The sequence below is a fragment of the Perissodus microlepis genome, chromosome 5 (assembly GCF_051167445.1).
Source record: "Perissodus microlepis isolate ML-2025 ecotype Zambia chromosome 5, ASM5116744v1, whole genome shotgun sequence".
In the NCBI taxonomy this organism is placed as follows: Eukaryota; Metazoa; Chordata; class Actinopteri; order Cichliformes; family Cichlidae; genus Perissodus; species Perissodus microlepis.
Genome location: NC_140465.1, coordinates 21,943,011 through 21,964,220, shown reverse-complemented (window position 1 = coordinate 21,964,220; position 21,210 = coordinate 21,943,011). Strand labels below are relative to the sequence as shown.

At 39.5% G+C, this 21,210-nt stretch overlaps 1 protein-coding gene and 1 long non-coding RNA gene across 4 annotated transcripts; one reads left to right on the top strand and one right to left on the bottom strand.

The window, feature by feature from the left end:
* Positions 1 to 78: 78 nt before the first annotated feature.
* LOC146387288 (ras association domain-containing protein 1-like) lies at positions 79 to 19,928 on the bottom strand. 3 transcript variants are annotated; one of them, XM_084928796.1, is made up of 7 exons: positions 19,630 to 19,928; positions 17,024 to 17,382; positions 15,942 to 16,066; positions 2,636 to 2,740; positions 2,259 to 2,544; positions 2,055 to 2,170; positions 79 to 1,961 (listed from the first exon to the last, which is right to left on the bottom strand). In XM_084928796.1, exons 2-7 carry the CDS (start codon positions 17,340 to 17,342, stop codon positions 1,815 to 1,817), a joined length of 1,098 nt encoding a protein of 365 aa, XP_084784922.1. In that variant the 5' UTR covers positions 17,343 to 17,382; positions 19,630 to 19,928; the 3' UTR covers positions 79 to 1,814. The 3 variants fall into 3 exon arrangements, with proteins under 3 accessions (XP_084784922.1, XP_084784923.1, XP_084784924.1); XM_084928797.1 differs by having other exon boundaries at positions 17,024 to 17,378; XM_084928798.1 differs by lacking the exons at positions 15,942 to 16,066; positions 17,024 to 17,382; positions 19,630 to 19,928 and adding an exon at positions 4,843 to 5,343 and having other exon boundaries at positions 671 to 1,961.
* LOC146387289 (uncharacterized) lies at positions 10,187 to 13,857 on the top strand. Its single transcript, XR_014800268.1, has 3 exons — positions 10,187 to 10,272; positions 12,220 to 12,375; positions 12,799 to 13,857. It is a non-coding gene; the product is annotated as an uncharacterized LOC146387289 (long non-coding RNA).
* Positions 19,929 to 21,210: the final 1,282 nt, after the last annotated feature.

Here is a 21,210-nt window from a genome sequence, read left to right as displayed (position 1 = left end):
TGAAATCTTTTTTATGTTTAAAGTGGGTGTTCATACCTACATCTGAATTTAAAAATGTATAGTATGCACACAGTACTGTGAGAAAGTATTTGCCCCCCATTTCCCATTTCGTTAAAAAAAACAAACCCTAACCTGACCCTGATTACTGTCAGACCTGTCGAATCAAAACATAACTTAAATAAGACTTGTTTAACAAAGGGAAGCAGTTTTAAAGATCTGTCTAGAACAGCAACAAAATAATCATTGACGTCTATCAGTCAGGAAAGGGTTATAAAGCCATTTTAAAGCTTTGGGACAGTGGTTAACCTTCCCAGGAGTGGCCAGTGTACCAAAATTAGTCCCAAGAGCATATCTATGCCACGAGAGAACAAAAAAGATCCTATAGATCCCCAAGACTTCTCAGAGGACAGATGAGATGCTTTGGTGTGACCTTAAACAGACCATTCACGCTTGAAAACACTCCAATGTGTCCCAAAACAATACTGCAAAGATCGGGCCAAATTCCTCAATGCCTTTTATCGCAAACAGTTCACTGCCGTTTTTGCTGCCATGGGTGACACAACCAGCTTAGGTGGCAATTACTTTTTCCCCACATAGGACCAGATTGGTTTCAATAGCTGTTTTTGTTGTTGTTTTTTAGCCTTAATAAATAAAGTTATCATAAAAAAAAAAAAAAAAAAAAAAGGGTTGGGGCATTTTGTATTGAAAAGTGTTAAGGTGGTTCGGGTATCTGCCTAGGATGGCTCCTGGGTGAGTTGGCTCTGTTTGCTGCTGGCCCCACAACCCAGCCCTGGATAAGCCTTTGTCTAATATTGAAATGAGCTTATGATCTAAAACATTAAATGTGACAAATATGCAATAAAAAAATAAATAAATAAATAATGAAAATTTGAGGGGGCAAATGCTTTTTCACAGCACTGCACCTGTAAAAAAAAAAGAAAAAAAATACAAAAACGTAACAGATTTTTTGGTAATTCTTTACTAAACGCAGTGCACATTTGTCACGACATTCTTAAGATTGCTACAACAAGTAAATTTGTGCATAGACTTACATACAATGAAAGTGAACAGAGTGACAGAAGACAAACATTTTGTTTTAAAGGACAGAACAAAACAAAAATATAAAGGAATGACAGGAAACTTCCAGTTAAACACATGCAAAGCAATATTCATTCAAGGTTCCAGTCAACCAGGGTGACTTGGGCACTGTTCTCGCAGACATTCATAGTTCCATACAAATGTCCATACATCAGTCACACTCACAAACTGTCAGTGAAATTCAGAGTTGCACCCATCAGGGGTGTAAGAGAGGGCATGGCAGACTCGGAGCTTAGGTCAGGTGAAAATCCAAATACCTTACAGCAAGTATGTGTTTAACCCGAGGGTGAGAAGCATCATTATTATGGTGGGTTGTTGAGTGAAGGCAAAGGGGATTAAATGCATTATTTGAAATATTACCAATTTTGGTTTTCTGGAAAAATAACACAGCTGAGGTGCAGGATAATCCTACAGTAACCAAAAGCTAAAGACATTACTGTCTCATCTGCCAGTCATCAATTCTCTCAACTCATACTCTCAGGCACATCAGACTCTCCAGGTGTAAGGCACGTCTCATCTCTCGCATCATCTCACATGCACATTCGCGCTAGCGCTCTCTCTCTCTCATAGTCTCGCGCCCTGTCTCACACTCTCGTTCACCAAGAGGCGTTTGGAGTTGGATTCTCTGGGATCTTTGAATGCATCGATGGCCGGTCAACTTCTGGTGATCGTCCAGCCGAAAGGTGCACGCTAAAGCCCCTCTGAGCGTAGGCATCTCAGCCGGGCGTTGAGCCAGCCAGAGCCTCCTGCATTTTAGTGCGAGCCAAAGCGTAGCGCTGCACGATCTGCTTGATATGTTCCTCCTCTTCACGCTGCAGAATCCGCAGGAAGTTCTTTAACTCAGGCATGGAGAAGGCATGCCACTGCAACCGAGAGCGAGAGAGAAGTTAAACTGGTATATCTGAAGGTGAACGATCCATACGTGTTGGATGTAGAGCTGTTCATGTTTTACTCACATTGACTTCGCCAGTTTCGTTCTCTTTCAGCACAAAACTGAGGACTTTCTCATTTGGTCCAGCGCACAGACGCAGACGGAGGGGACGCTCGGTATCAGACAGCTTACGGATATAAACTGGAGGAGAAAGAAACCATTTAGCGATCACCAAACACATTAAATAGAAAAAGAAAAGAAATCACGATTTAATGTTGAAGCAGAACACCTTGGTCGTGACGCTCGCTGCGCTCAAATAGAGCAAACTTGGCGGGATTGTCCACAACGGTGAACTTCTTCAACAAAGCCTCGATGACCTCACGAGCCGAAGTTCGAGAACTTATGTGCAAATGCTTGGACGCGTCCTTCGGCAGGTAGAAAGAGGTGCGCCGCTTCACTCCGCTGGCCCGCCTCCCGCCTGTGTCGTTGCCTCCTTTCTTTGGGGTGGGAACAGACACGGGTCGGGCCAGCTTAAACTGCACCTTTATGAAGCCAGTGTAGGACCCATCCTTGTTCTGTTAAAGGGAAAAAAACAAATATTAAACTAAAAGATAAAAATGCTTTGGAGGGAAAAGCAGGGATTTGTTGTGAAGAATCACTGCTCACCATGTTCATGAACAGATTGCTGTTGATCTGAGCATTGTACTCCTTCACTTTCTGCTGAATGTCCACCACTGTCAGCTCCTGCTTACTCAATTCAATCTGTTCATCCTGGAAGGAACAGAAGAGTTACAGTCTTTAACCACCAGGGGTCAGTGCTCACCTCAAAAAAAAAAAAAGCATGGACAAGCCAGAGACCAGGACAAAACACTGATTAGCAGAGGAAAGGCCCTTTATATGATTGTGTCTTACAGCATTACAGGGATTTTCCCGCTCAAAATGAGCCTTTGAGAGGGTGACTACACAAGACCATGCCCCCGTGACTACGTTCGTCCAGATATAGTGAGGAGTAAAAGTCTGTGGCCACTTACTCAAGAAAAATCTAAGACATTTTCTGCCTTTTTATTTTTTTCTGGACATTTGATAATTAAAACGCATCTTAAGCTCAAGTGAATTAAACCCCATTTAAAAACAACTGGTTTAAAAATCAGAGTTCTGTTGGTTTCCCTTTGGTGGTTGGCCAAAATCTCTTTGGTCAATGTGGGAAAAAAAATTATATGCAGGAAAAACCCTGCATTAGTGTTGAAAAAGCCCAGTGTTCATTTTTAGGGTGTTTTAACAAGGGAGGGAAAAAAAGTTGTAATGTCAGTCAAATTTGATTTAAACAAGTCTTCCGTGTTTTTTTTCTTCAGCAATACTGCTGAAACACGAGAGTAAAAGCTGGTTTTAACTGATGTTCTGCATTTCTAACAGCGAACACCAGTTGCATCAGACTTTCAACTTCCGGACAACGCAGCAAAAGAGGCGAACACAATGATGTCAGCACTGTCCAATCCAGTTCAGTGGCTCTGATGCCTCCATGTAAGAGGGCTGATGGGAGAAGGGAGGGAGGAGGAAGAGGGAGGAGGAAGAGGGAGGAAAAGGGAGGGGATTTGCAACTTGCAGCTGTTTGCAATGATGACTGTGGCCAACGGCTCTGCGCTGCATTCCTCAACTTGGTGTTCATGTAAAAATAGCCACCCCTCACAGGCTCTCACAAGCGGGAGAGACAATACCCTCCTCTGTTTTGCAGGCACATCCTGTGAAGTCAGCTGCCTCAGCGACCGCAAGCTCCCAGTCATGTTTCAGTCATGCACATTTGCCCCCCCAGCAGATGCAGGGCTGCCAGATTAAAAATCAGGCTTTTCTTGTGTCTTCCAATTTACACTATAATTATTCATGGTAGGGGTTGCCAATATTGTAGATGCAGGACTGCCAGTAAATGTGAGATTAAAAAACAAATGCGAATTCTTATAGGCTACCTTTTGCTTAATTATCTGCTGAACCACACACTGCCTAAGAAAGATTGTTAATTAGACATCCAGCATGTAAAGATCCATAGCTGCAAATGCCTAGGGAGATCCATGGGCCATAGAGTTAATATGCTGCTGTTAAACAAATCAATAAAGTCAATATGTGGTGGGAGAAAATTATGCACAACTGTGCCTCTGCCGGCTGGCAAAGGGAGAGTCATGTAAACATTGTGTGGGGTGTGCGAACAGCATTTTTTTTTTTCAGAGACAGAGGATGGCTTATGGCAAATATTTCTACAGTAAACTGCACCCACATCTCACAGGAAAGAAACCCGATACCCATGTGGGTGTGCGTATGACTAAAAGATAAGAAAATGAAGAAATCCAAAACACTCCATGACTCATGTGTGACTGAGAAATTAATGTGAACAACCTGAGAGACAAGTCAATGAATGGTGGGTGTTTGGCTGGAAACTTGAGTGCGTCACAGGTTCATCTGTGGGTCTGTGCTTGTTACAACAAGACACATATATACCGGTGTGTGTGTGTAATCTAGACGTAACGAGTGCTCATTTGCATTTTAAAAAGTTCACACAAGTCTTTAACCTGTTTACTTAAAACTAGAGGAACTCCACCCTTGAGCCTTGCCAACCATCTAGTCTGCTGGGGTTCCTTTGAGCAAAACAACTCATTCCCAGCAGCATCTACAAAGTAGGACGCCCAGCAACTCATCCCAGAAGTAAAAGAACACAAACACAACTCAATCATGGACCCAACACTGACAGCTAATAAGCAGAAATGGGGAAGTAACGCGAGAATACAGTCCTGCTGCGAAACACCCACAGTTTCACTTCCCCTTTATTTTAAAGCTAAGGGTTTTTTATGAAACCTATGTGTTTTTAAACTTGTAAAATTTCTCACCTGCTTAACTGCGGGACTGACAGTATCTTTTCGGATTTTGGGGAAGAAAGATGTCCGTGCGGTGAAGTACTGCTCGAACTCGGAGTCAGAGTCCGAGTCGCTGCAGTAGCCGCTGCTGGTGGAGCTGCCCCAGGTCATCTCAAAGGAGGGAGTTTTATCCGAGCTGCTAGCCGCGGTGGTCATGCTGACTACCGGCATATATCCAATAAGAGAGTCGGGAACCTTTAACTTTACTAAGCTGTTACCCCGAATCGCTCTCGATTGAGCTTAATTGGAATTCACTGACTGAACTATGCCTTTAAAAAAGTACTAACCTGCAACAGTCGCTAGCTTTTAACGATAATGTTAAATAATCTCGCGCAGGACAAAATACCGCTAAAAATGTCGACGACTATCAACAAGATCTCACGAATCTTCTCCTCAAACTCAGCCTACCAGCCACGTTTCCGCCGTACAAACTCTGTGTGAAACAGGATGCGTGCAGGTCCCCGCCCTAGATGCCCCGCTTCCTTCCCCCGAAGAGGCCCCACCCAGGTCCGCTGAGTTTGGAAATACACAAACCGCTTCAGCCGGCAGTGATTGGACAGCACGGGAAATACCAAAGCCCTCTCCTCTCCTCAAAGCCCTGTTTCACCCGTCTTTCTGCCCTTTTTTCCCAGGGTGGGGGTGCTGCTGTTGGACCTTCTGTGTCCCCACGGACCGCTGACCCAGTCATGTGATGCTGGGGCTCGCTGCTAGCATTTTTTAACTTTTGCACTAAATACAAATATTAAAACTGTATTTACCATGCCAACCTAACGTATCTAACAGTTATGTAGCTTTATTATGTTTTTATGTCTCGTTATTCAGTATTGATCAATAGAAAATTGAAATGGTGCTGTATTGATTATTTTACTTTCTTACTTAGAAAAATGGGCTCCACAAGATGTAGATAAAAAATATCCCATAACACTGGAGCCTACAACTCCCATAATGCAATTCATTATGCTACAGCCCTACAGCAAACTGATATACTTATTTCCAATTAGGAAAGTAAAGACCACCTCTGGTAGATTTTGTTTATATAAATACAAAACAAATATGGGGCTGATTACAAGTTTGTATACAGCAAAATGTGTTTACATTTATGCACGATTAAGGGACCATGTCAGCTGCACAAGGTCTAAAATAACAGGTGTACTAGTACACTTATTAGACATATACCCATTAAATGTAAAATTAAAAGGTGGTTCTTGTGAAAAATACTCTCATCATGGCTTTGAATGTCACAGACTTTTAATGACTTCTTTGAACTGTCCTTTTTTCCCCAGGGTGGGGATGCACCTTTAGTTACTTTAAAAAAACAAGAATTGGGAGAACGGGTTTGAATTATTCTGGATTTTCTCAAATCCACACAGTGTAAGAAGTATGCATACAGTCATTTAATTTTGAATTAACTTAAATTGACAAGGCCAAGGCTTGATATCTTCTCATTAGTGGGCATAGTTGGCTACAACTAATAGTTTCTTTTTGCCAACATGAAAAAGATTTGCTTGACACAAAATAATAAAGAAGTCTGGGAAGGCAAATTGTAGATTTCCATAAGTTGTGAAGGTTTCATGAAAGCATTTCTAAACGACTTGTACTGTAATTAGTGTCACCACTTTACCAAGATCGGGAAGAAGAACCAAACTTTCACCCTCAGATGAGAGGAAATATGGTTTGGATGTTCATAAACAACCCAGGAAGCATGAAGCCTGAAGCCTGCCCTGGAAACTGCTTGAACACCAGCATCGCTGTCCACAGTGAAAGATGGGCTCATGGGCTGAGAAGATGCTTACCAATAAAGAAGCCCCTGCTCCAAAACTAATACCTTCAAGCTCGACTGAAATTTGCAGCTGCCCACACAGACAAGCCAAATGCATTCTGGAAAAAAGTCATATGGTCAGATGAGAAAAAGATTGAAATGTTGCCCTCAATAAGACTTATATTTGAAGGAGTAAACAAAAACTGTCAAGCACGGTGGCAGTAGCATCATGTTCTGTGGCTGTTTTGCTGCAAGTGGTACTGGTGTATTGCACAAAGTGGATAGAATAATTTGTTGTTCTAGCAGGACAATAATCCCAAAGCTACATCACAGCTTGTTTTTCAATGGAAAAAGCAGGCTAGCATTAAGCTTCTGGAATGGCCTTTTTAAAGCACCGACCTCAACCCCTTTGAAAATTTGCTTGAAAACACGTCTGTGCCAGGAAACCAACCAATTAAATGAAGTCGACCAAGAAGAGTGGTCAGACAGAATCATGCCAGAAGCTTGTTGATGGAAACCAAAAGCTTTGGATTAAGGTGCTAAGGAACATTTAATGAAATACTGGCTTAGTTGTATATGTACTTCTGAGCCCATGTGGATTAGAGAAAATCCAAAATTCAGACTTCTGCACCCAATTCTTGTTTTTTTAAAGGAATTAAAGATGTATGCTGTCCAATCGTTCCACCCTGGAAAAAAGAATTGTTCAAAGAAATCATTAAAAGACCAAAACTACCATCACATTCATGCCCACGATGAGTCTGTAAACTTCTGACCACAACTGTAAGTGCACAAATGCTAAATATGGGTCATTTAGGCCTGTTTGTAGGTGGTTGCTAGGAAACACATCATAACATCTGATATAGATAAAAGCTTACAGGGCTTGAGACATACCTGTGTTTCAACTTGGTAGCTCAATTTGACGATTTGTTGTATTATACCAAGATATGAGTTGGTAACTTCTAAAGAATTATTTCAGCTTTTGGGGTGTAATTATGACAAGAAGGCTAGAAGTATAGCAGTTAGCTAAAAGAGATGTGCCTGAACACAAAGGAAATGTAAGAAGTCACCATAAGAATCTTTCCTGTTTCTACTACCCATCCCCCACTAAAAGCATAAATAGACTCTGTCATGAGTATCCACTTCCTGCAAATCCATCTCATTTCGAACACAGACTTTCTGTCTCGTCCGTCAGTAGTTTGTCTAAACTCAAGTCGAGATAAGCCAAAGTAATTACCCCAAACCTCCCTTAACATAAAACTATACAGTTGTTCAAGCTATGAAACAATCCACATGATGAGCACATTAAACGTCACATGAAAAAGCATGATCCTTAAATCACTTCATCCACCTTCTTAACCACTCGTCCAACTTAGGGTCACGGGGGTGCTGGAGCCTACCCAGCTGACACGGAGTGGAAGGCAGTTCCTGTTTTAATAATGATACTACTGTTTCACAGTCACAGTTTCACCAAAATGCGTTTCACATTATTCATCGGTTGCTTATTCTGGGTATTTTCTTCCCCTCCCCTGATTTTAATTAATATAGATATAATATGTTTTATTTTTTTGATGGCTGTTCAGAAAATACAAGCAATCTAAATATATTACAGTGAGCACTGAAATGTTGCAATGACATTTTCTCTCAAAAACGCATATCAGTCTGAAAAAATAAAACCCCTAAATGAATGAAAAAGTATAGCTGTTGATACAGACAGATAACGTATGTGCCATATTGTAGCGAATCAGGACCAAATGCAATTTTTTTTTTTTTTTTTTTTGGGGGGGGGGGTGGGGGGGGGGGGTGTTTAATCTTATTGTAAAATCTTGGGTTTCTGTAAAGCTGTAAAGCTAGACTAAAAGCAAAATCAGCTTTTAGTGTCAAAACAGTTTCTGGTCTCACATTAAGTAATTAGGGAAAAATGCAGCTCTGTGTTAGATTACTAATTAAAAGAGAAAAAAAAAACTGCACCAGCTGTAGCCCAGATTTTCAGTTCTTGTGTGCAGCAATGGAAAAACCTCCCAAACCAGCAGGGGAGGTGTTACTGTGAAATGACGAAAGATGAAAAGACTTATGTAAACGTTTGTATATTCTGTGGCTAAATCTAGCTACCAAATAACTAAAATCAGACATGTTGACAAAATTGCTACAAAATAACCGTCATTCAAACTGCAGCACACGAGTTGTTTAGTTTGTTTTTTTGTTTTTTTGTCCAGCCTTTACAATTTCTGACAAAGTCTTATGAAAGTCTTGCCTCTGTTCACCTAAAACATCCATAGTTTTTACAGACAATATGTTATGTTATAAGGTATTAACATGTTATATGGAAATAACACTGAGAAGAACCTCAATTTAAGAGCAAGCAGCACAGTGATTCAAGTATTTCTGAACATCTCTTTTCATCTTTGTGCATTTAGAGATCAATAAGGAGAGGGTAAATATGATCAGATATGTATTAAAAGGAAATACACTGAAACCCGCTAATGTGAACTAATGAGTTTTCCGGTGCTAAACCCAGAAAACCTCCATACTGCTCTCAGATTGAGCCGACCAGGACTGATTCAAAAACAAAAATATTTGTGGTGCATCTGAAGTTAGTGGTGGCACACTGGTGTAGAGGCATCTCAAGCAGTCAATATAACTGCAATAAACATACATTTATGTACTGGTTGTGCATGGCTATAGCACAGGTATGACTCGATGTCATCTTTATTATTCAAATATTAACTAACAGTTCAAAATATTAACCTGAGCAGCCCACTCTTACTGAGCTAAGAGTGAAACATTTGAATGATAGTTTGCAGAGGGTAGTATTGCAAAAATGTCAGTAGATATCTGTGATTTGTTTTTGGTTTTTAATGCTCTGAATTTGACTGTTATTTTCCTGGCAGCTAGTCATTTTGCTATTATACAAGGACTGCAAGTGTGCACACAAAAGCTCAAATACCAACATGTTTTTTTAGCCATGCCTTGGTGTCGGCTTGCTCAAGTTTATGTTTGTATTTATATTATTTTGATAAGTAACATGCGCTTAATAAAGTGAATAATAACAGCTAACATGATAAAAAGATATCTGCTCTGCTGGATATCTACTGTACTAAGTTCCCACTTAATGGATTATACTACCATGGTACAAAAAAAAAAAGATTGTGATGGGATTTCTTCTACTATTGAATACAGCAGCCTAACTGGCCTTGAAAACCCCATTAAAAACAGAATAAAAGATTTTCTCTGAACCCGTTAACTAATTCCTGGTACTTCATACTTATATGATAGGAAAATCTAAAAATAGTTTAGCTGCTTGTTCTGGGCTTAGTTTATGTAAGAAGGAAAGTTTTCAGAGATTTCAAAAGTTAAGTACACTGAAAAAAATGCAATAGGGTGGTTGTTGAATTTGCATAGAATTACTTCATATATCCAGCATGACTAATTTAAATTTCACATCTAAACATATTTTTGTCTTTTAATTTTCACATATTCTTTAAGAATATTCATTCTTTTAGAACAAATCATGTTGAAAAGAAACAAGTTAGTCGTGTTTTATCCTCAAGCTCCGCCCCTTGGAAAGGAAAAATCGGCTGCACTGTCCGCCATTTTTGTCTCTCGCTTTGGAAAATCTACTACCATCTGGAGTTTTACACTTGAAGGTAAATAAGATTTTAAAGCTAACACACCAGTGAGAAAGAGTGTAGACCCTTTATATGTGTGGACTTTTACTGGGGTGTTGTTATTTTACAGGTATGTGGGCTGTTTGTCGAAAACCATGAAAGGCCAATGTTAGGCTCCAGTTAGCTAATGGTAACCGAAATTATGCGATAAGCAAATTAGTAATTAACATATATAATGTGATTTAATATTGTTTGTATATTCTTTCAGTCTAAATTAACAGACTATTACAAACTTGCATCGGTGTCTGTAGTAAGTGGTGGTACCTGCAGTGTCTTAACCATTAAACAAGTTAACGTAGGGCCGGGATATGACTAGTTTGTTGAAACATGTCTGCTGCCAATGTGACTGCTCACACACACATTACCAGCACATAGCCACAGCCGCTATAAACATGCTGAAAGGTCAAGCTAGCTTCTGTAGTCAGCAGCTGGAAGACTCAACACAGACCCAAGATTCAGTGTAACGTTATCTAAATGTTGTGTGTCCTGTTTGTAAGCCCAGAAAAAGAAATTAAATAAAATGACGACCTTGAGCTTCAAGCTAATGTAAGCGTAATGCTATAGCATAAAGCGACTAATGCAATGATGAGGCTGTTAAATTAGTAAAAATACAGTAAATATATCCAACATGAATCATTTATATTTTTGGTCTAAACATAATTAAGTCTCACGCCTTTCACTTGTTTTAGAAGGATGTTCAGTCTTTTAAAACCAGTCATATCAAAATAACAGAAAATAGTTATGTTTTCTGTTGAAACTCCACCCCCCAGGGTGTGTTCTGCGAGGGAAAATTCACTGTGGCGGTCCGCCATTTTTTGTCTTCGCTTAGTTTACGTTTGGTGCTGAGCTTTACTTTGTCGAGGTAAACTGAAAACTACATGTTTGAGAGGAAACGAAGAGAACATCCATTAGATGGGGAAGTTTTTCTCATGAATTGCTGTTGAGCAACATAATGGAAAAAACAAGTCATTCCTTAAGTTAACTAACGATAATGCTAGCTTAAGCTGCGGGACAATATTATGTGCATTAGCTTTTTTTTCAGTGTGTGCCCAGTCACATTCGCTTGTTTTTTCTCAGTGAATACAGACTAACAAACTTGTGTCCATTTAGTTAACTGGTTGTACCTAAAATGTTTTAGTTAAACAGTTAAATAAGCTAGTTTGCCATGGGGTGGGCTCAGTGTGTGTGTGTGTGTTGGGGGGGGAGGGGGGGGTGTCTTCACTAAAGTCGGTTTATTTAGGGCATGACACCTATGCAGTACTCATTAGGAGAGGAAGTGCATGACGTGGGGCTTTATTTCATGTTCTGGGGCAGTGAATGTAATGTACTGATAACATGTTAAAGACACACAAAAACCCAACAAATTATTTTAACTGATTTATAGAGAGACTGAGAGGAGGGCTTAAAGAGATAAAAATAATGACAATATAAATATGTTCAATTTATTTTTTCTGTATCGATATATGGTGCTTATCCCTGCTGAAGGGCAGATTGGTATTGCTTCAGAACAATTCTCTAGCGCTGTTACGTAGAGGTGTTACAGTTAAGGTTTTAATAACATTATTTTATTTACTAGTGAAGATTTGCATATGTTATCTCACATTCTGTAAGGTAAATTTTCTGGAAAGGTCAAATTAACTAATTTAACTAAGTATTAATGAAAGACCTTGATGTGTATATGACAATAATAGATGTAGTTTCTGGGTCATTTGGCAGAACTGCAAAATGGCCAGAAGGAGGCAACTGCTGTGGTTGCAAACAGGCTTTGGGTGGTATGGAAGTAAGGGCAACTATGGAACTGCTCAGCAACATGGGACCCATAGCTAATAAATAGTAATATGACAAAAAATAACAACTTTGTGTGGATGTAACCTTGTGAGATTTGAGATTTTGACAGCATTTTTATGTGACAACTTCTCTTTTTAGATAAATGCAGAGTTTAAGCGCATTACCACCATGCCACTGCAGTCCAGATTACTCTCGCAGATAGATGTGCTATCTGACAAACTAATAAAGGTCTTCAAAAGGCGAGGAGGACAAATAGGAAGAAGACTTCAGAACATTCTGGAGCCCACGGCCCAGGTAAGAAAAAAATTAATTTGTGTATACACTTTAGGGAAAATAATAATTTTAACAAAATGCTGCTTGTCACTCTATGCCAGGAGTATGTTGAAAATCACCTGGGATTTTCACAATTTACCATGGGTGCGTTTTTTTTTCTTCTTTTACCTGCATTAGAACTATGTGTGGAGTTCATAGTTGAACACCTCTCTATGCTCTGACAGTATTCTGCTTCTTTGCATGGAGATTTCACTTCAGAAATGCATTACCTTTTTAAGCATTCTGAGGACTCAAATCACATGCTGTAATGAATCCATTTTTGTTCACCTAATGTGTTAATGTTAACATTTTTTGGAATAGTGACACAGATTAAAATAAGATTTGGTATAATGTTCTTTGACCAGTGTTCTGTTTAATTAAATTTTGGAATTCTGCATTTTCTAGGCCACAGATGAAGCCATTATCCAACGATCTAATAAGGAAACAACCATGGGAATTTACATCATAAAGTCAAGAGATGCCAATGGCAGCCCTGAGGACGTCGGGATAGTCCTTGAAGGCCAGAGAGTCTGGCAGGATTTGGATAACTATACCCTAGCAGCTGCAATGCTGTTTGGACTAATGTACACTTTGAACCTCACCTACCCACTGGAAAAGTATACCTTCGAGGTATTATAGAAACTGGTTATGGAGCTCAAAAGGAACAGCCTTTCAAAGAAGGCCCAGGTTTTCAGGACCAGACTGTACGATTGAACAGTTTTCCAGTTATGATGTGGGAACAACATGTTTACCTCTTCGAATATGTACCATCCTTTCTTTTAAGCCAGCACTGGTAAAGTTGCAGTACATAGTGAAACTTATTTTTCTGGCACTTTTCAACTTGGGGCCTTTATTACTGCAGTTTTCACTTTTCAAGCCATGGCTCTTTTAAAAAAAAAAATTCAAACTTTGAATGTCCATTTTTCTCAATGGAAATGGTGCCTTGCACCAATTTCACCAGTTTGCAATTTTTTTCCCAAGGTGCACCACTACAAACAGATTGCATCGTCTAGTATTAGTGATTGTGATGTTTAGTGATAGAAGCAAGCCAATACTAATCAGTTTAGGTCTCTTGGTTTTGTGCCTGTGGGTTATAATGTTATTTTAAGTCTCTTCTTTGTGTCATTTTAATAATTACACCCCTGTTGCCATATTACCTTATGGCTCTTACATTTAAAAAACTATTTTTTACATAAGCGCGATGTCATAAGGCCCCACAATGTTGAATTCAGCTTACAGAAGATAACTTTGAGGAATGTTGTGGAATGTTTTTCAAGAGATGCATTGTACAAATATGACTCATGTATATTTTGGAAGCCTGAATTCAAAGTCCATTGTTACAACTGTGTAGTATTTTCAAAAATACAGGTCATTGTTCAAAAATGTTTTGCTTATTTCTTTGATTGAAGAGAAAGTGTACAGTACATACAGTAAGATCAGCCTTAATTTAGTTTTATTTATTGAACACTCAATTATATATTAGATTATATATTAGAAATTTGTTATAAAATAAAATAAGCTTACCATAAAATAATCTTGTCAATATAACACATAGTAGTCCAATACAATTAACACAAAAAGTTCATGTCTGATAAACAAGTGGTTTCTATAAATATTTGACCGGAATGAAAAACATAACAACAACATAACAAAGTCATGTTCATGTTACCAGAAAAATGTGTGCAGGTATAACATAAAAAACTAAGGTTAACCAAACATAACTTAATTTCGTGCAACCGATTACAATAATTTTTTTACGTTTATCCCACTGATTATTTTTTTCAGTGTACATTCTTATTGCTGGTATAGAAATTAAGAGGATAAAAAGCAGCCAGGTGTTGCTAATCAAATGAATTTAATAACTGATCATTAGCAAGATTGAGCACCTCTATAAAAGCAGATGTTTTGGTAGTTTGCTGGTCTGAAGCATTCAGGTGTGTGTTAACATAATCCTACAATCTCTCCAGCAAATTCAACCCAGAGACAGAGCAATGCTCAGCAAAATAAAAAGTGTTCCAACCTCAGACTCTACAGGCCTCAGTTAGCATGTCAAATGCTAAAATTCATGACAGTACAATTTGAAAAATGGTCTTTGGACAGATGAGATCAACGTGGAAATGTTTGGCCACAGTGCATGCCTGGCAAAAATAGAACAACGCATATCAGCAGAAACACCTCATACCAGCTGTCAAGCATGGTTGTGGAGGGGTAATGATTTGTGCTTGTACAGCAGCCACAATACCTGGGCAGTCACTGAGTCAACCATGCACACCTAAATAATCTAGAGTCAAATGTGAGGCCATCCATCATCCGTATCACAACAGCAAATCTACAACAGAATGGCTGAAAAGAGTCAAGATGCTCCAGTGGCCCAGTCAAACGCTTGACTTCAACCTACTGAAATGCTGTGGTCTGATCTTCAGACAACTGTGCATAAACTAACAAACCTCAACAGTGAGAAACATCGCTGAAGAGTGGGCCAAAATTCTCCCACATGTGTATGTGAGAGACTGATAAAGTCATACAGAAAATAATTGCGCAAGTTATTTCTGCTGAAGGTGGCTCCATAAGCTACTGAATCATGGGCTGTACTTTTTTTTCACAGGAATCCATAAAGTACTATTCAATTCAATTTTATTTTATTTATGTAGCACTAAATCACAACAACAGTTGCCTCGAGGCCTTTATCGTGTAAGGTAAAGACCCTGCAATAATACAAAGAAAACCCCCAAAATCAAACGACTCCCCTTATGAGCAAGAACATGGTGACAGTGGGAAGGAAAAACACCAGTTTCGTATTAAAAAAATCTTCAGACAGAACTACTATTGCTACTACTGCTATGAAAGCTTTCTTTTTCTGAACTAAGACATAAAACTAATGCTGTAGATTGGACAATACCTGTCTGTATTTGTACTTTATGGCCTAATAGACAATGATTCTTATGAAAATTTGTTGCTGTAGTGTGTTCTGGTTTTTTTTTTCTTGAATGTTTCATATTCGTACATAGGTTTTACAACAGGCTTAAGTACTTTAAAAACTGACATTTCACTTTTGTGACTGACTAAACTAAGCCACATTTTACAAAAAGTGTTCAAGGTAACATTTTCTGTTCCTCTGCAGACAAGCTTCCCCTTTGAAAGACTTTACTTCCCCTGAGCAATGTTATATTTGAAATGTTTGTCCTGTCTGGAGTTTCAATGCTAACAGTAAATACAACTAAATCTGAAAGAATGGTGCAACTTTCAGTTGATCGTGTGCAGTTAGTAAATGGGTGTGAACTGTGTGCATTTATTGTTATTGTTCCTGATTTCTTTCCTATCTAGTACAGTAACATGCAATCCAAACAGGCAGTGCATTGCATAACATGCAGAGTGCAGAGGTCTTAAGAAATTATGTATGTTATGCGGTGTAAAGTTCATGACATTGACGCTAGCATAAAAAAGCAAGTGAAACCAACTAGCAATGCAGCTGATTAAGAACATAGGTGGTAGTAAAGTAATAAAGGGCGCCATGTCAGCTGTCAGCTACCTAATGCAAAGCTCCTTACCACATTTGTGTCCGTTTCTATGGTGTGCTCCACGACACATGTGGGGTCAGCCAAGGAGCCTCGTTCCCAGCTGCAGTCCAGTTGAATCAGGGCACGGCATCGGTAGTGACATGTGAATTTACAATCTGTAAATGAAGAAAGTCATAGAGTTTAGACTCATGTTGCCATACATGAGAATGTGCAAAGTGAAAGTCATAATGTTGTGTAAGTGTGATTGTCTCTCCTCTGCTGGAGGGTAAAGGTTACTACAGTTTTTACCTGCAGTTATTCACTGTTTTTAGTAAAACAACAATTTTGTTTTGATTCCCTGCCTCCTCTGGTCTGCATGTTGGAATATCCTTAGGTAAGATACTGAACCCTAAATTGCCCGGCTGCATTCACTGGAGTGTGAATCTTAGATTAAAAGTGCTTATGCATACAAACGGGTGTATGGGTGAATGCAGTGCTTCAATAGTGTAGAAAAGCGCTATGTAAGTACCAGACCATATAGTCACGTATATAAAATAAACTGCAAATACTTGAAGAAATATAAATAGTAATTCCAATCAGCTGAATGCAGCTGTGAAAACATATAGTCAGCTGGAAAGCTTGTGTCTCTTTGCAAAGACTGTGACAATGTTTCCTGTTCAGGTTACAGTAAGGGACCCCTATTTCCCCACACTAAATGCTTTGTACAAACCACTGGTCTTTATTTAGGTGGGTTTCAGTTAATGAAACTTTTGCAAATGCACATATGAGTGTAGCTGAACCTCAGCCTAGACAATGACCAAACCCCTAAGTGTATGCAGGTTAGATACTGGGTAGATGTGAATAATTATAAAAATTGTACAGGCAACAATTCTCTTTATTTTTTCCAGAATGTTAACATAGAGAGCATTTATGTTTATTTAGTATGAAGCCTTGTTTAAGCCATCAGGCTGGAATGACTGTAATCTGGGCTTGCAGGTACGCTGGTGGTTGCCTCTTCCTCTGTGTTAGTAAATTTCCTCTTTCTGTCAGTACGCTCATTTCATGCAAATGCACCAAAGCATTGACACATGCACACACCCAGATGCACAAAGAGCATATGTAAGCCAACTCACTGACACACCGCAGGCTCTGCTTGTAAAGGCCCCAGATAAAGTCTCCACACAGGTCGCACCACGTGGGCTGAGCGTTGCTACAGGGTTGGAAGTCGTGGCCCTCTCCTTTCTCCTCTGTGAGCTGTGGGTCCTGGCTGCTGCTCAGGACTCTGATAATGCCTACACGACTCAGCAGGTCTGGGACCCTTCCCGGGCTGATCCTCAGGGCGTTGGTTCTCTCTAGGCGCGGAGGTGAGCACGGAGCGTGCGTCCCCGTCAGCTCTATCTGCTCTTTGGTCGACCTGAGGTCACGGAGCTCGATGAACTCCTCCCAAGACATTGTGTCACTCAGGGCCGGGTTTCCTCCATTTTATCACTAGCTGACAAAAAACACAGACTCTGTATAATCAGAGTGCAACCTGAAATCATGAAGTTAGTGTTAATTCAGCTTAATGTACTAAGGTACCAAATATGAATGTACTTAGTAGTACTCTTAGTAGGACAGTTAGGTTAAACACACAAACAGCATAATAATGTTATATATTGTCAAGGTGCATTCTGACTGTTTGGCACATTACACCATTAATAGTGCATTATAACTTAAAAATGGACAGTTTTTTATGCAAATCTCAAGTCTGCAAATTCAGACGAATAAAAGTTTACAAGCAGTGAAATATAAACATAAAGCAGCATAAATAAAAGAGTATACAGTGGGAGAAACAATTAATTGACTGATTATTTGATTGATTAACTGATGAATTTGTAAGTTTGCTCGCTTGAAAAGAAATGAACAGTATCTAATTTTTATGGTAGTTTCATGGTGAAGGAGAGAGACAGAATACCAATCACAAATCCAGACAAAACCCCACATTGTATCAAGTCATGAAACTCATTGAGTAAGGTAAATATGTAATCTTCTACAACACACTCTGACTTCCATGGATTGGCTGTGTGTCCACGTGTCAATTAATCGCTCAACCAATCAGTTAAACATACTCCTAATCTCATTACATGTATAAAGTTCACTTGTCTCCAGATAATCAGTTTCTTCTTTTATTCGAAACTCACTATCACCATAGGCAAGACCAAAGAGCTGTCCAAGGCTCTTTGGTCTGGAAAGGGCTAAAAGAACATCAGCAACGAGCAAGAAGCTTGACAAGAAGGTGACAACTTTTGGTACGATTTTTCAGTAATGGAATATATATATATATATATATATATATATATATTTATAATATAAAATATCCATTGTGCACTTTTGGTCTGGAGTGCCATGCAAGAGCTTACCTCATGTGAGGATGATCATGAGAAAGGTGCTCGATCAGCCCAAAACAACATGCGAAGTTGCTGAGAACACCATCAGCAACACTCTACACTGTAATGGACTGAAATCTTGCAGCACCCACAAAGTCCCCCTGCTCAAGAAGGCACATGTACATTTGAAGTTTGCCCAAGAACACCCAAGTGATTCAGGGAAGGTTTGGGAGAAAATGCTGCGGTCAGATGAAACCTTAATGGAGCTGTTTGGCATCAAGTCGACCTGCTGTGTCTGGAGGAAGAGAAAGCATGGAGGTGGAAACATTATGCTTTGGGCTACAGGACGATTTAACTGCACTGCTGCCAGGAGACCTAAAGGATTTGGAGAGTTTCTGTAAAGAGGAGTGGGCCAAAATCCCTCCTGAGATATGTGTGTGTGGGAAGAAAACCTGGTGACCAAGTACAAGAAACGTCTTACACACTTACTGTGTTTGCCAACAAGGGTTTCTTCAACAAGTACTAAATGATGTGTTATTTGGGGATCAAATACTTATTTCACTGAATAACATGCAAATCACTTTTTTGGGGTTTGTTTTGGGGGATTTTTGGTTGACCTTCTGTCTTTCTCCATTAAAATGAAGCTACGGTGAAAAGACTTGACTAGACTAGACTTCTCATTTCTTCGTAAGGGAGCAAACTTACAAATTCAGCAGGGGATCAAATAATTATTTCTCCTACTGTATGTGGCATTGTTCTTTCCTACTACCTTTCAGTGCGGAAAAAAACATATCTGTAACTGTAATCAAACTACTTTTTATTAGCTCTGTCACTTTGTAGTTGTTTCAGTACTGTGGTCTGTTGACGGTCAGCCACATCTCCTGACGCATTCAGGGAGGATGCGCGTCCACAAAATAATTCACACTCACGTAACTTCCAATCATTTTTCAAGTGGTTTAATTTGGTGTTTATTTTGAAATCCTGGGGGACCACCCCCTCCTTCTTGTTTGTTTAAAAAGAATATCATGGAAACGCCCCTGAGTACAAATACCTTAAAACTTTAATAAAATACAACGAAGATTTGTAGACTTGCACTAAGTAGTACTATTGCTTTCTACTTTAGTAATTTTCCCCCTCAAACCACTGTCATGTAGAATTAAGCCTAACAATAATACAAAAAGCTAAAGAATGACATGTGCCGTCAAATGTAGTTTAGTTTAGAAGTAGAAATACATCAGCTCCGTGTCCATGGAAAAAAAAAAAACACGCGGGGAGATCATTCAAAACCTAATTCCCAACACAGCTGCATATTAAACTAGTCACTCGTAAACAGCGAAGTGAAACAAAATCCAGTGATTTTAAGTCTAACTCACCAAAACACGGGAGAAAACAGCCCCGTGGCTACCGCTTTGTCTCAAAAGTTCTTCCATCCGAGGTCGAAAAGAAAAAAAAAAAACTTTCCGCTGAAATTTCTTAAGGTTTCCAAATAACGGAGGTGTGCAGTCTCGGCTACATCTCTGGAAATAATCTCTCATCACCGGCCGCTTACAGCGAAAAAAACCCCGGGCCCTCCTTTTCACGGCAGAGCCGGAGCACGTCTTTCAAGATGTTACCCATCTGTTCAAGTCGGACTGCGGCGCAGGAGGAAGCGGCCTATCATGAAAAGGAGAGTGAGATGAGACTGAGCTGCACCGACATCCGGAATGTTTTCAAACAGGGGGTGCTTCTGAGTCCCGAGCACAGCTGAGTGGGCGTGCAAAGTCCCCCTCCCTATGGGCTCAAAATGTGGTCATAAATATTTTGTACTTGTAAAAAAGATTTGTATGTGTAAAAAAGATTTGTGTGTGCGTAAAAAAGATTTGTATGTGTAAAAAAGATTTGTGTGTGCATAAAAAAGATTTGTATGTGTAAAAAGAATTTGTGTGTGCGTAAAAAAGATTTGTATGTGTAAATATACAAACTATATAAATATCCGATAGCAGCTAGGTCCCCTAACTTTCAGTAGCTGTTGAAAGGAAAAAGTTGTGGTATATCAGTGGTTAGAAATACCATTATTACTTTAGGATTAGTTTAACACAAAGTCAGGGCTGACCCAGGACCATTGCTGTGAGTCACAGTGCGCAGCATAAAAGTCCTTTCACATCAGAAGCAGGATGTGCTGCTAATGCTAACTGCTAACTAAAAGCAAAGGATCCAGAATTTGTTACGCTGGCTGCTCTGTGGGTTTTTGCAGCAGCTCTACCTGTACTAGATGCACCTGCTCCTTGTCTTTTCTATCTCTGACTTTATGTCCTCTACAAGAGTTTCTGTTTTTTTTGCTGGTTCTTCAAATGTTCAATAAAAACATGTATGCTAATTCATAACGAAGAAAGCTTTGTAATGAAGACTGTCATTTCCAAAACACTGCCCGCCCCCACCCCACGGTCCGCAGCACTGTTGAAAAGGCTGTGGAAGTCCCTATATTAAACACTTAGACCTGTGACACAAAAATCACCAAACTCTGACGACCACAGACTGTTTTCCTTCGTGGTGATGAAGGAAAACGCTGGGTTGGCATGTAAAAGGGCATTTATTCCCTTCAAAGACCTGCAGTTCAAAAAAAGCGCCCCTCCAACAGCCAAACCCATCTGTTCTCTGATTGGATTGTTACATTTGTGATTGACATGACATTGACCAATCAGATGAAAGGAAGAAAAATGGGGTCAAAATTCGTACTTGTAACTTGCAGGGGTTTTTTTTTCTAAGTCCACACACAAATCTTTTTTACACATACAAATCTTTTTTACGCACACACAAATCTTTTTTACGCACACACAAATCTTTTTTACACATACAAATCTTTTTTACAAGTACAAAATATTTATGACCACATTTTGAGCCCATACCCCCTCCCCACTCCTAAAGCCACTATCTGAACGCATCACAGACCTGAGCTTCAAACTGGGCGGCTCTAC

Coding starts and splice junctions, on each gene's coding strand:
- LOC146387288 (XM_084928796.1), bottom strand. CDS start 17,342: ATGTCTTGGGAGGAGTTCATCGAGCTCCGTGACCTCAGGTCGACCAAA. Junction 2,741..15,941: donor TAGAAACGGACACAAATGTG/GTAAGGAGCTTT, acceptor TGTTCCTTCCAG/GATGAACAGATTGAATTGAG. Junction 2,171..2,258: donor CAGCGAGCGTCACGACCAAG/GTGTTCTGCTTC, acceptor TTTCTCCTCCAG/TTTATATCCGTAAGCTGTCT.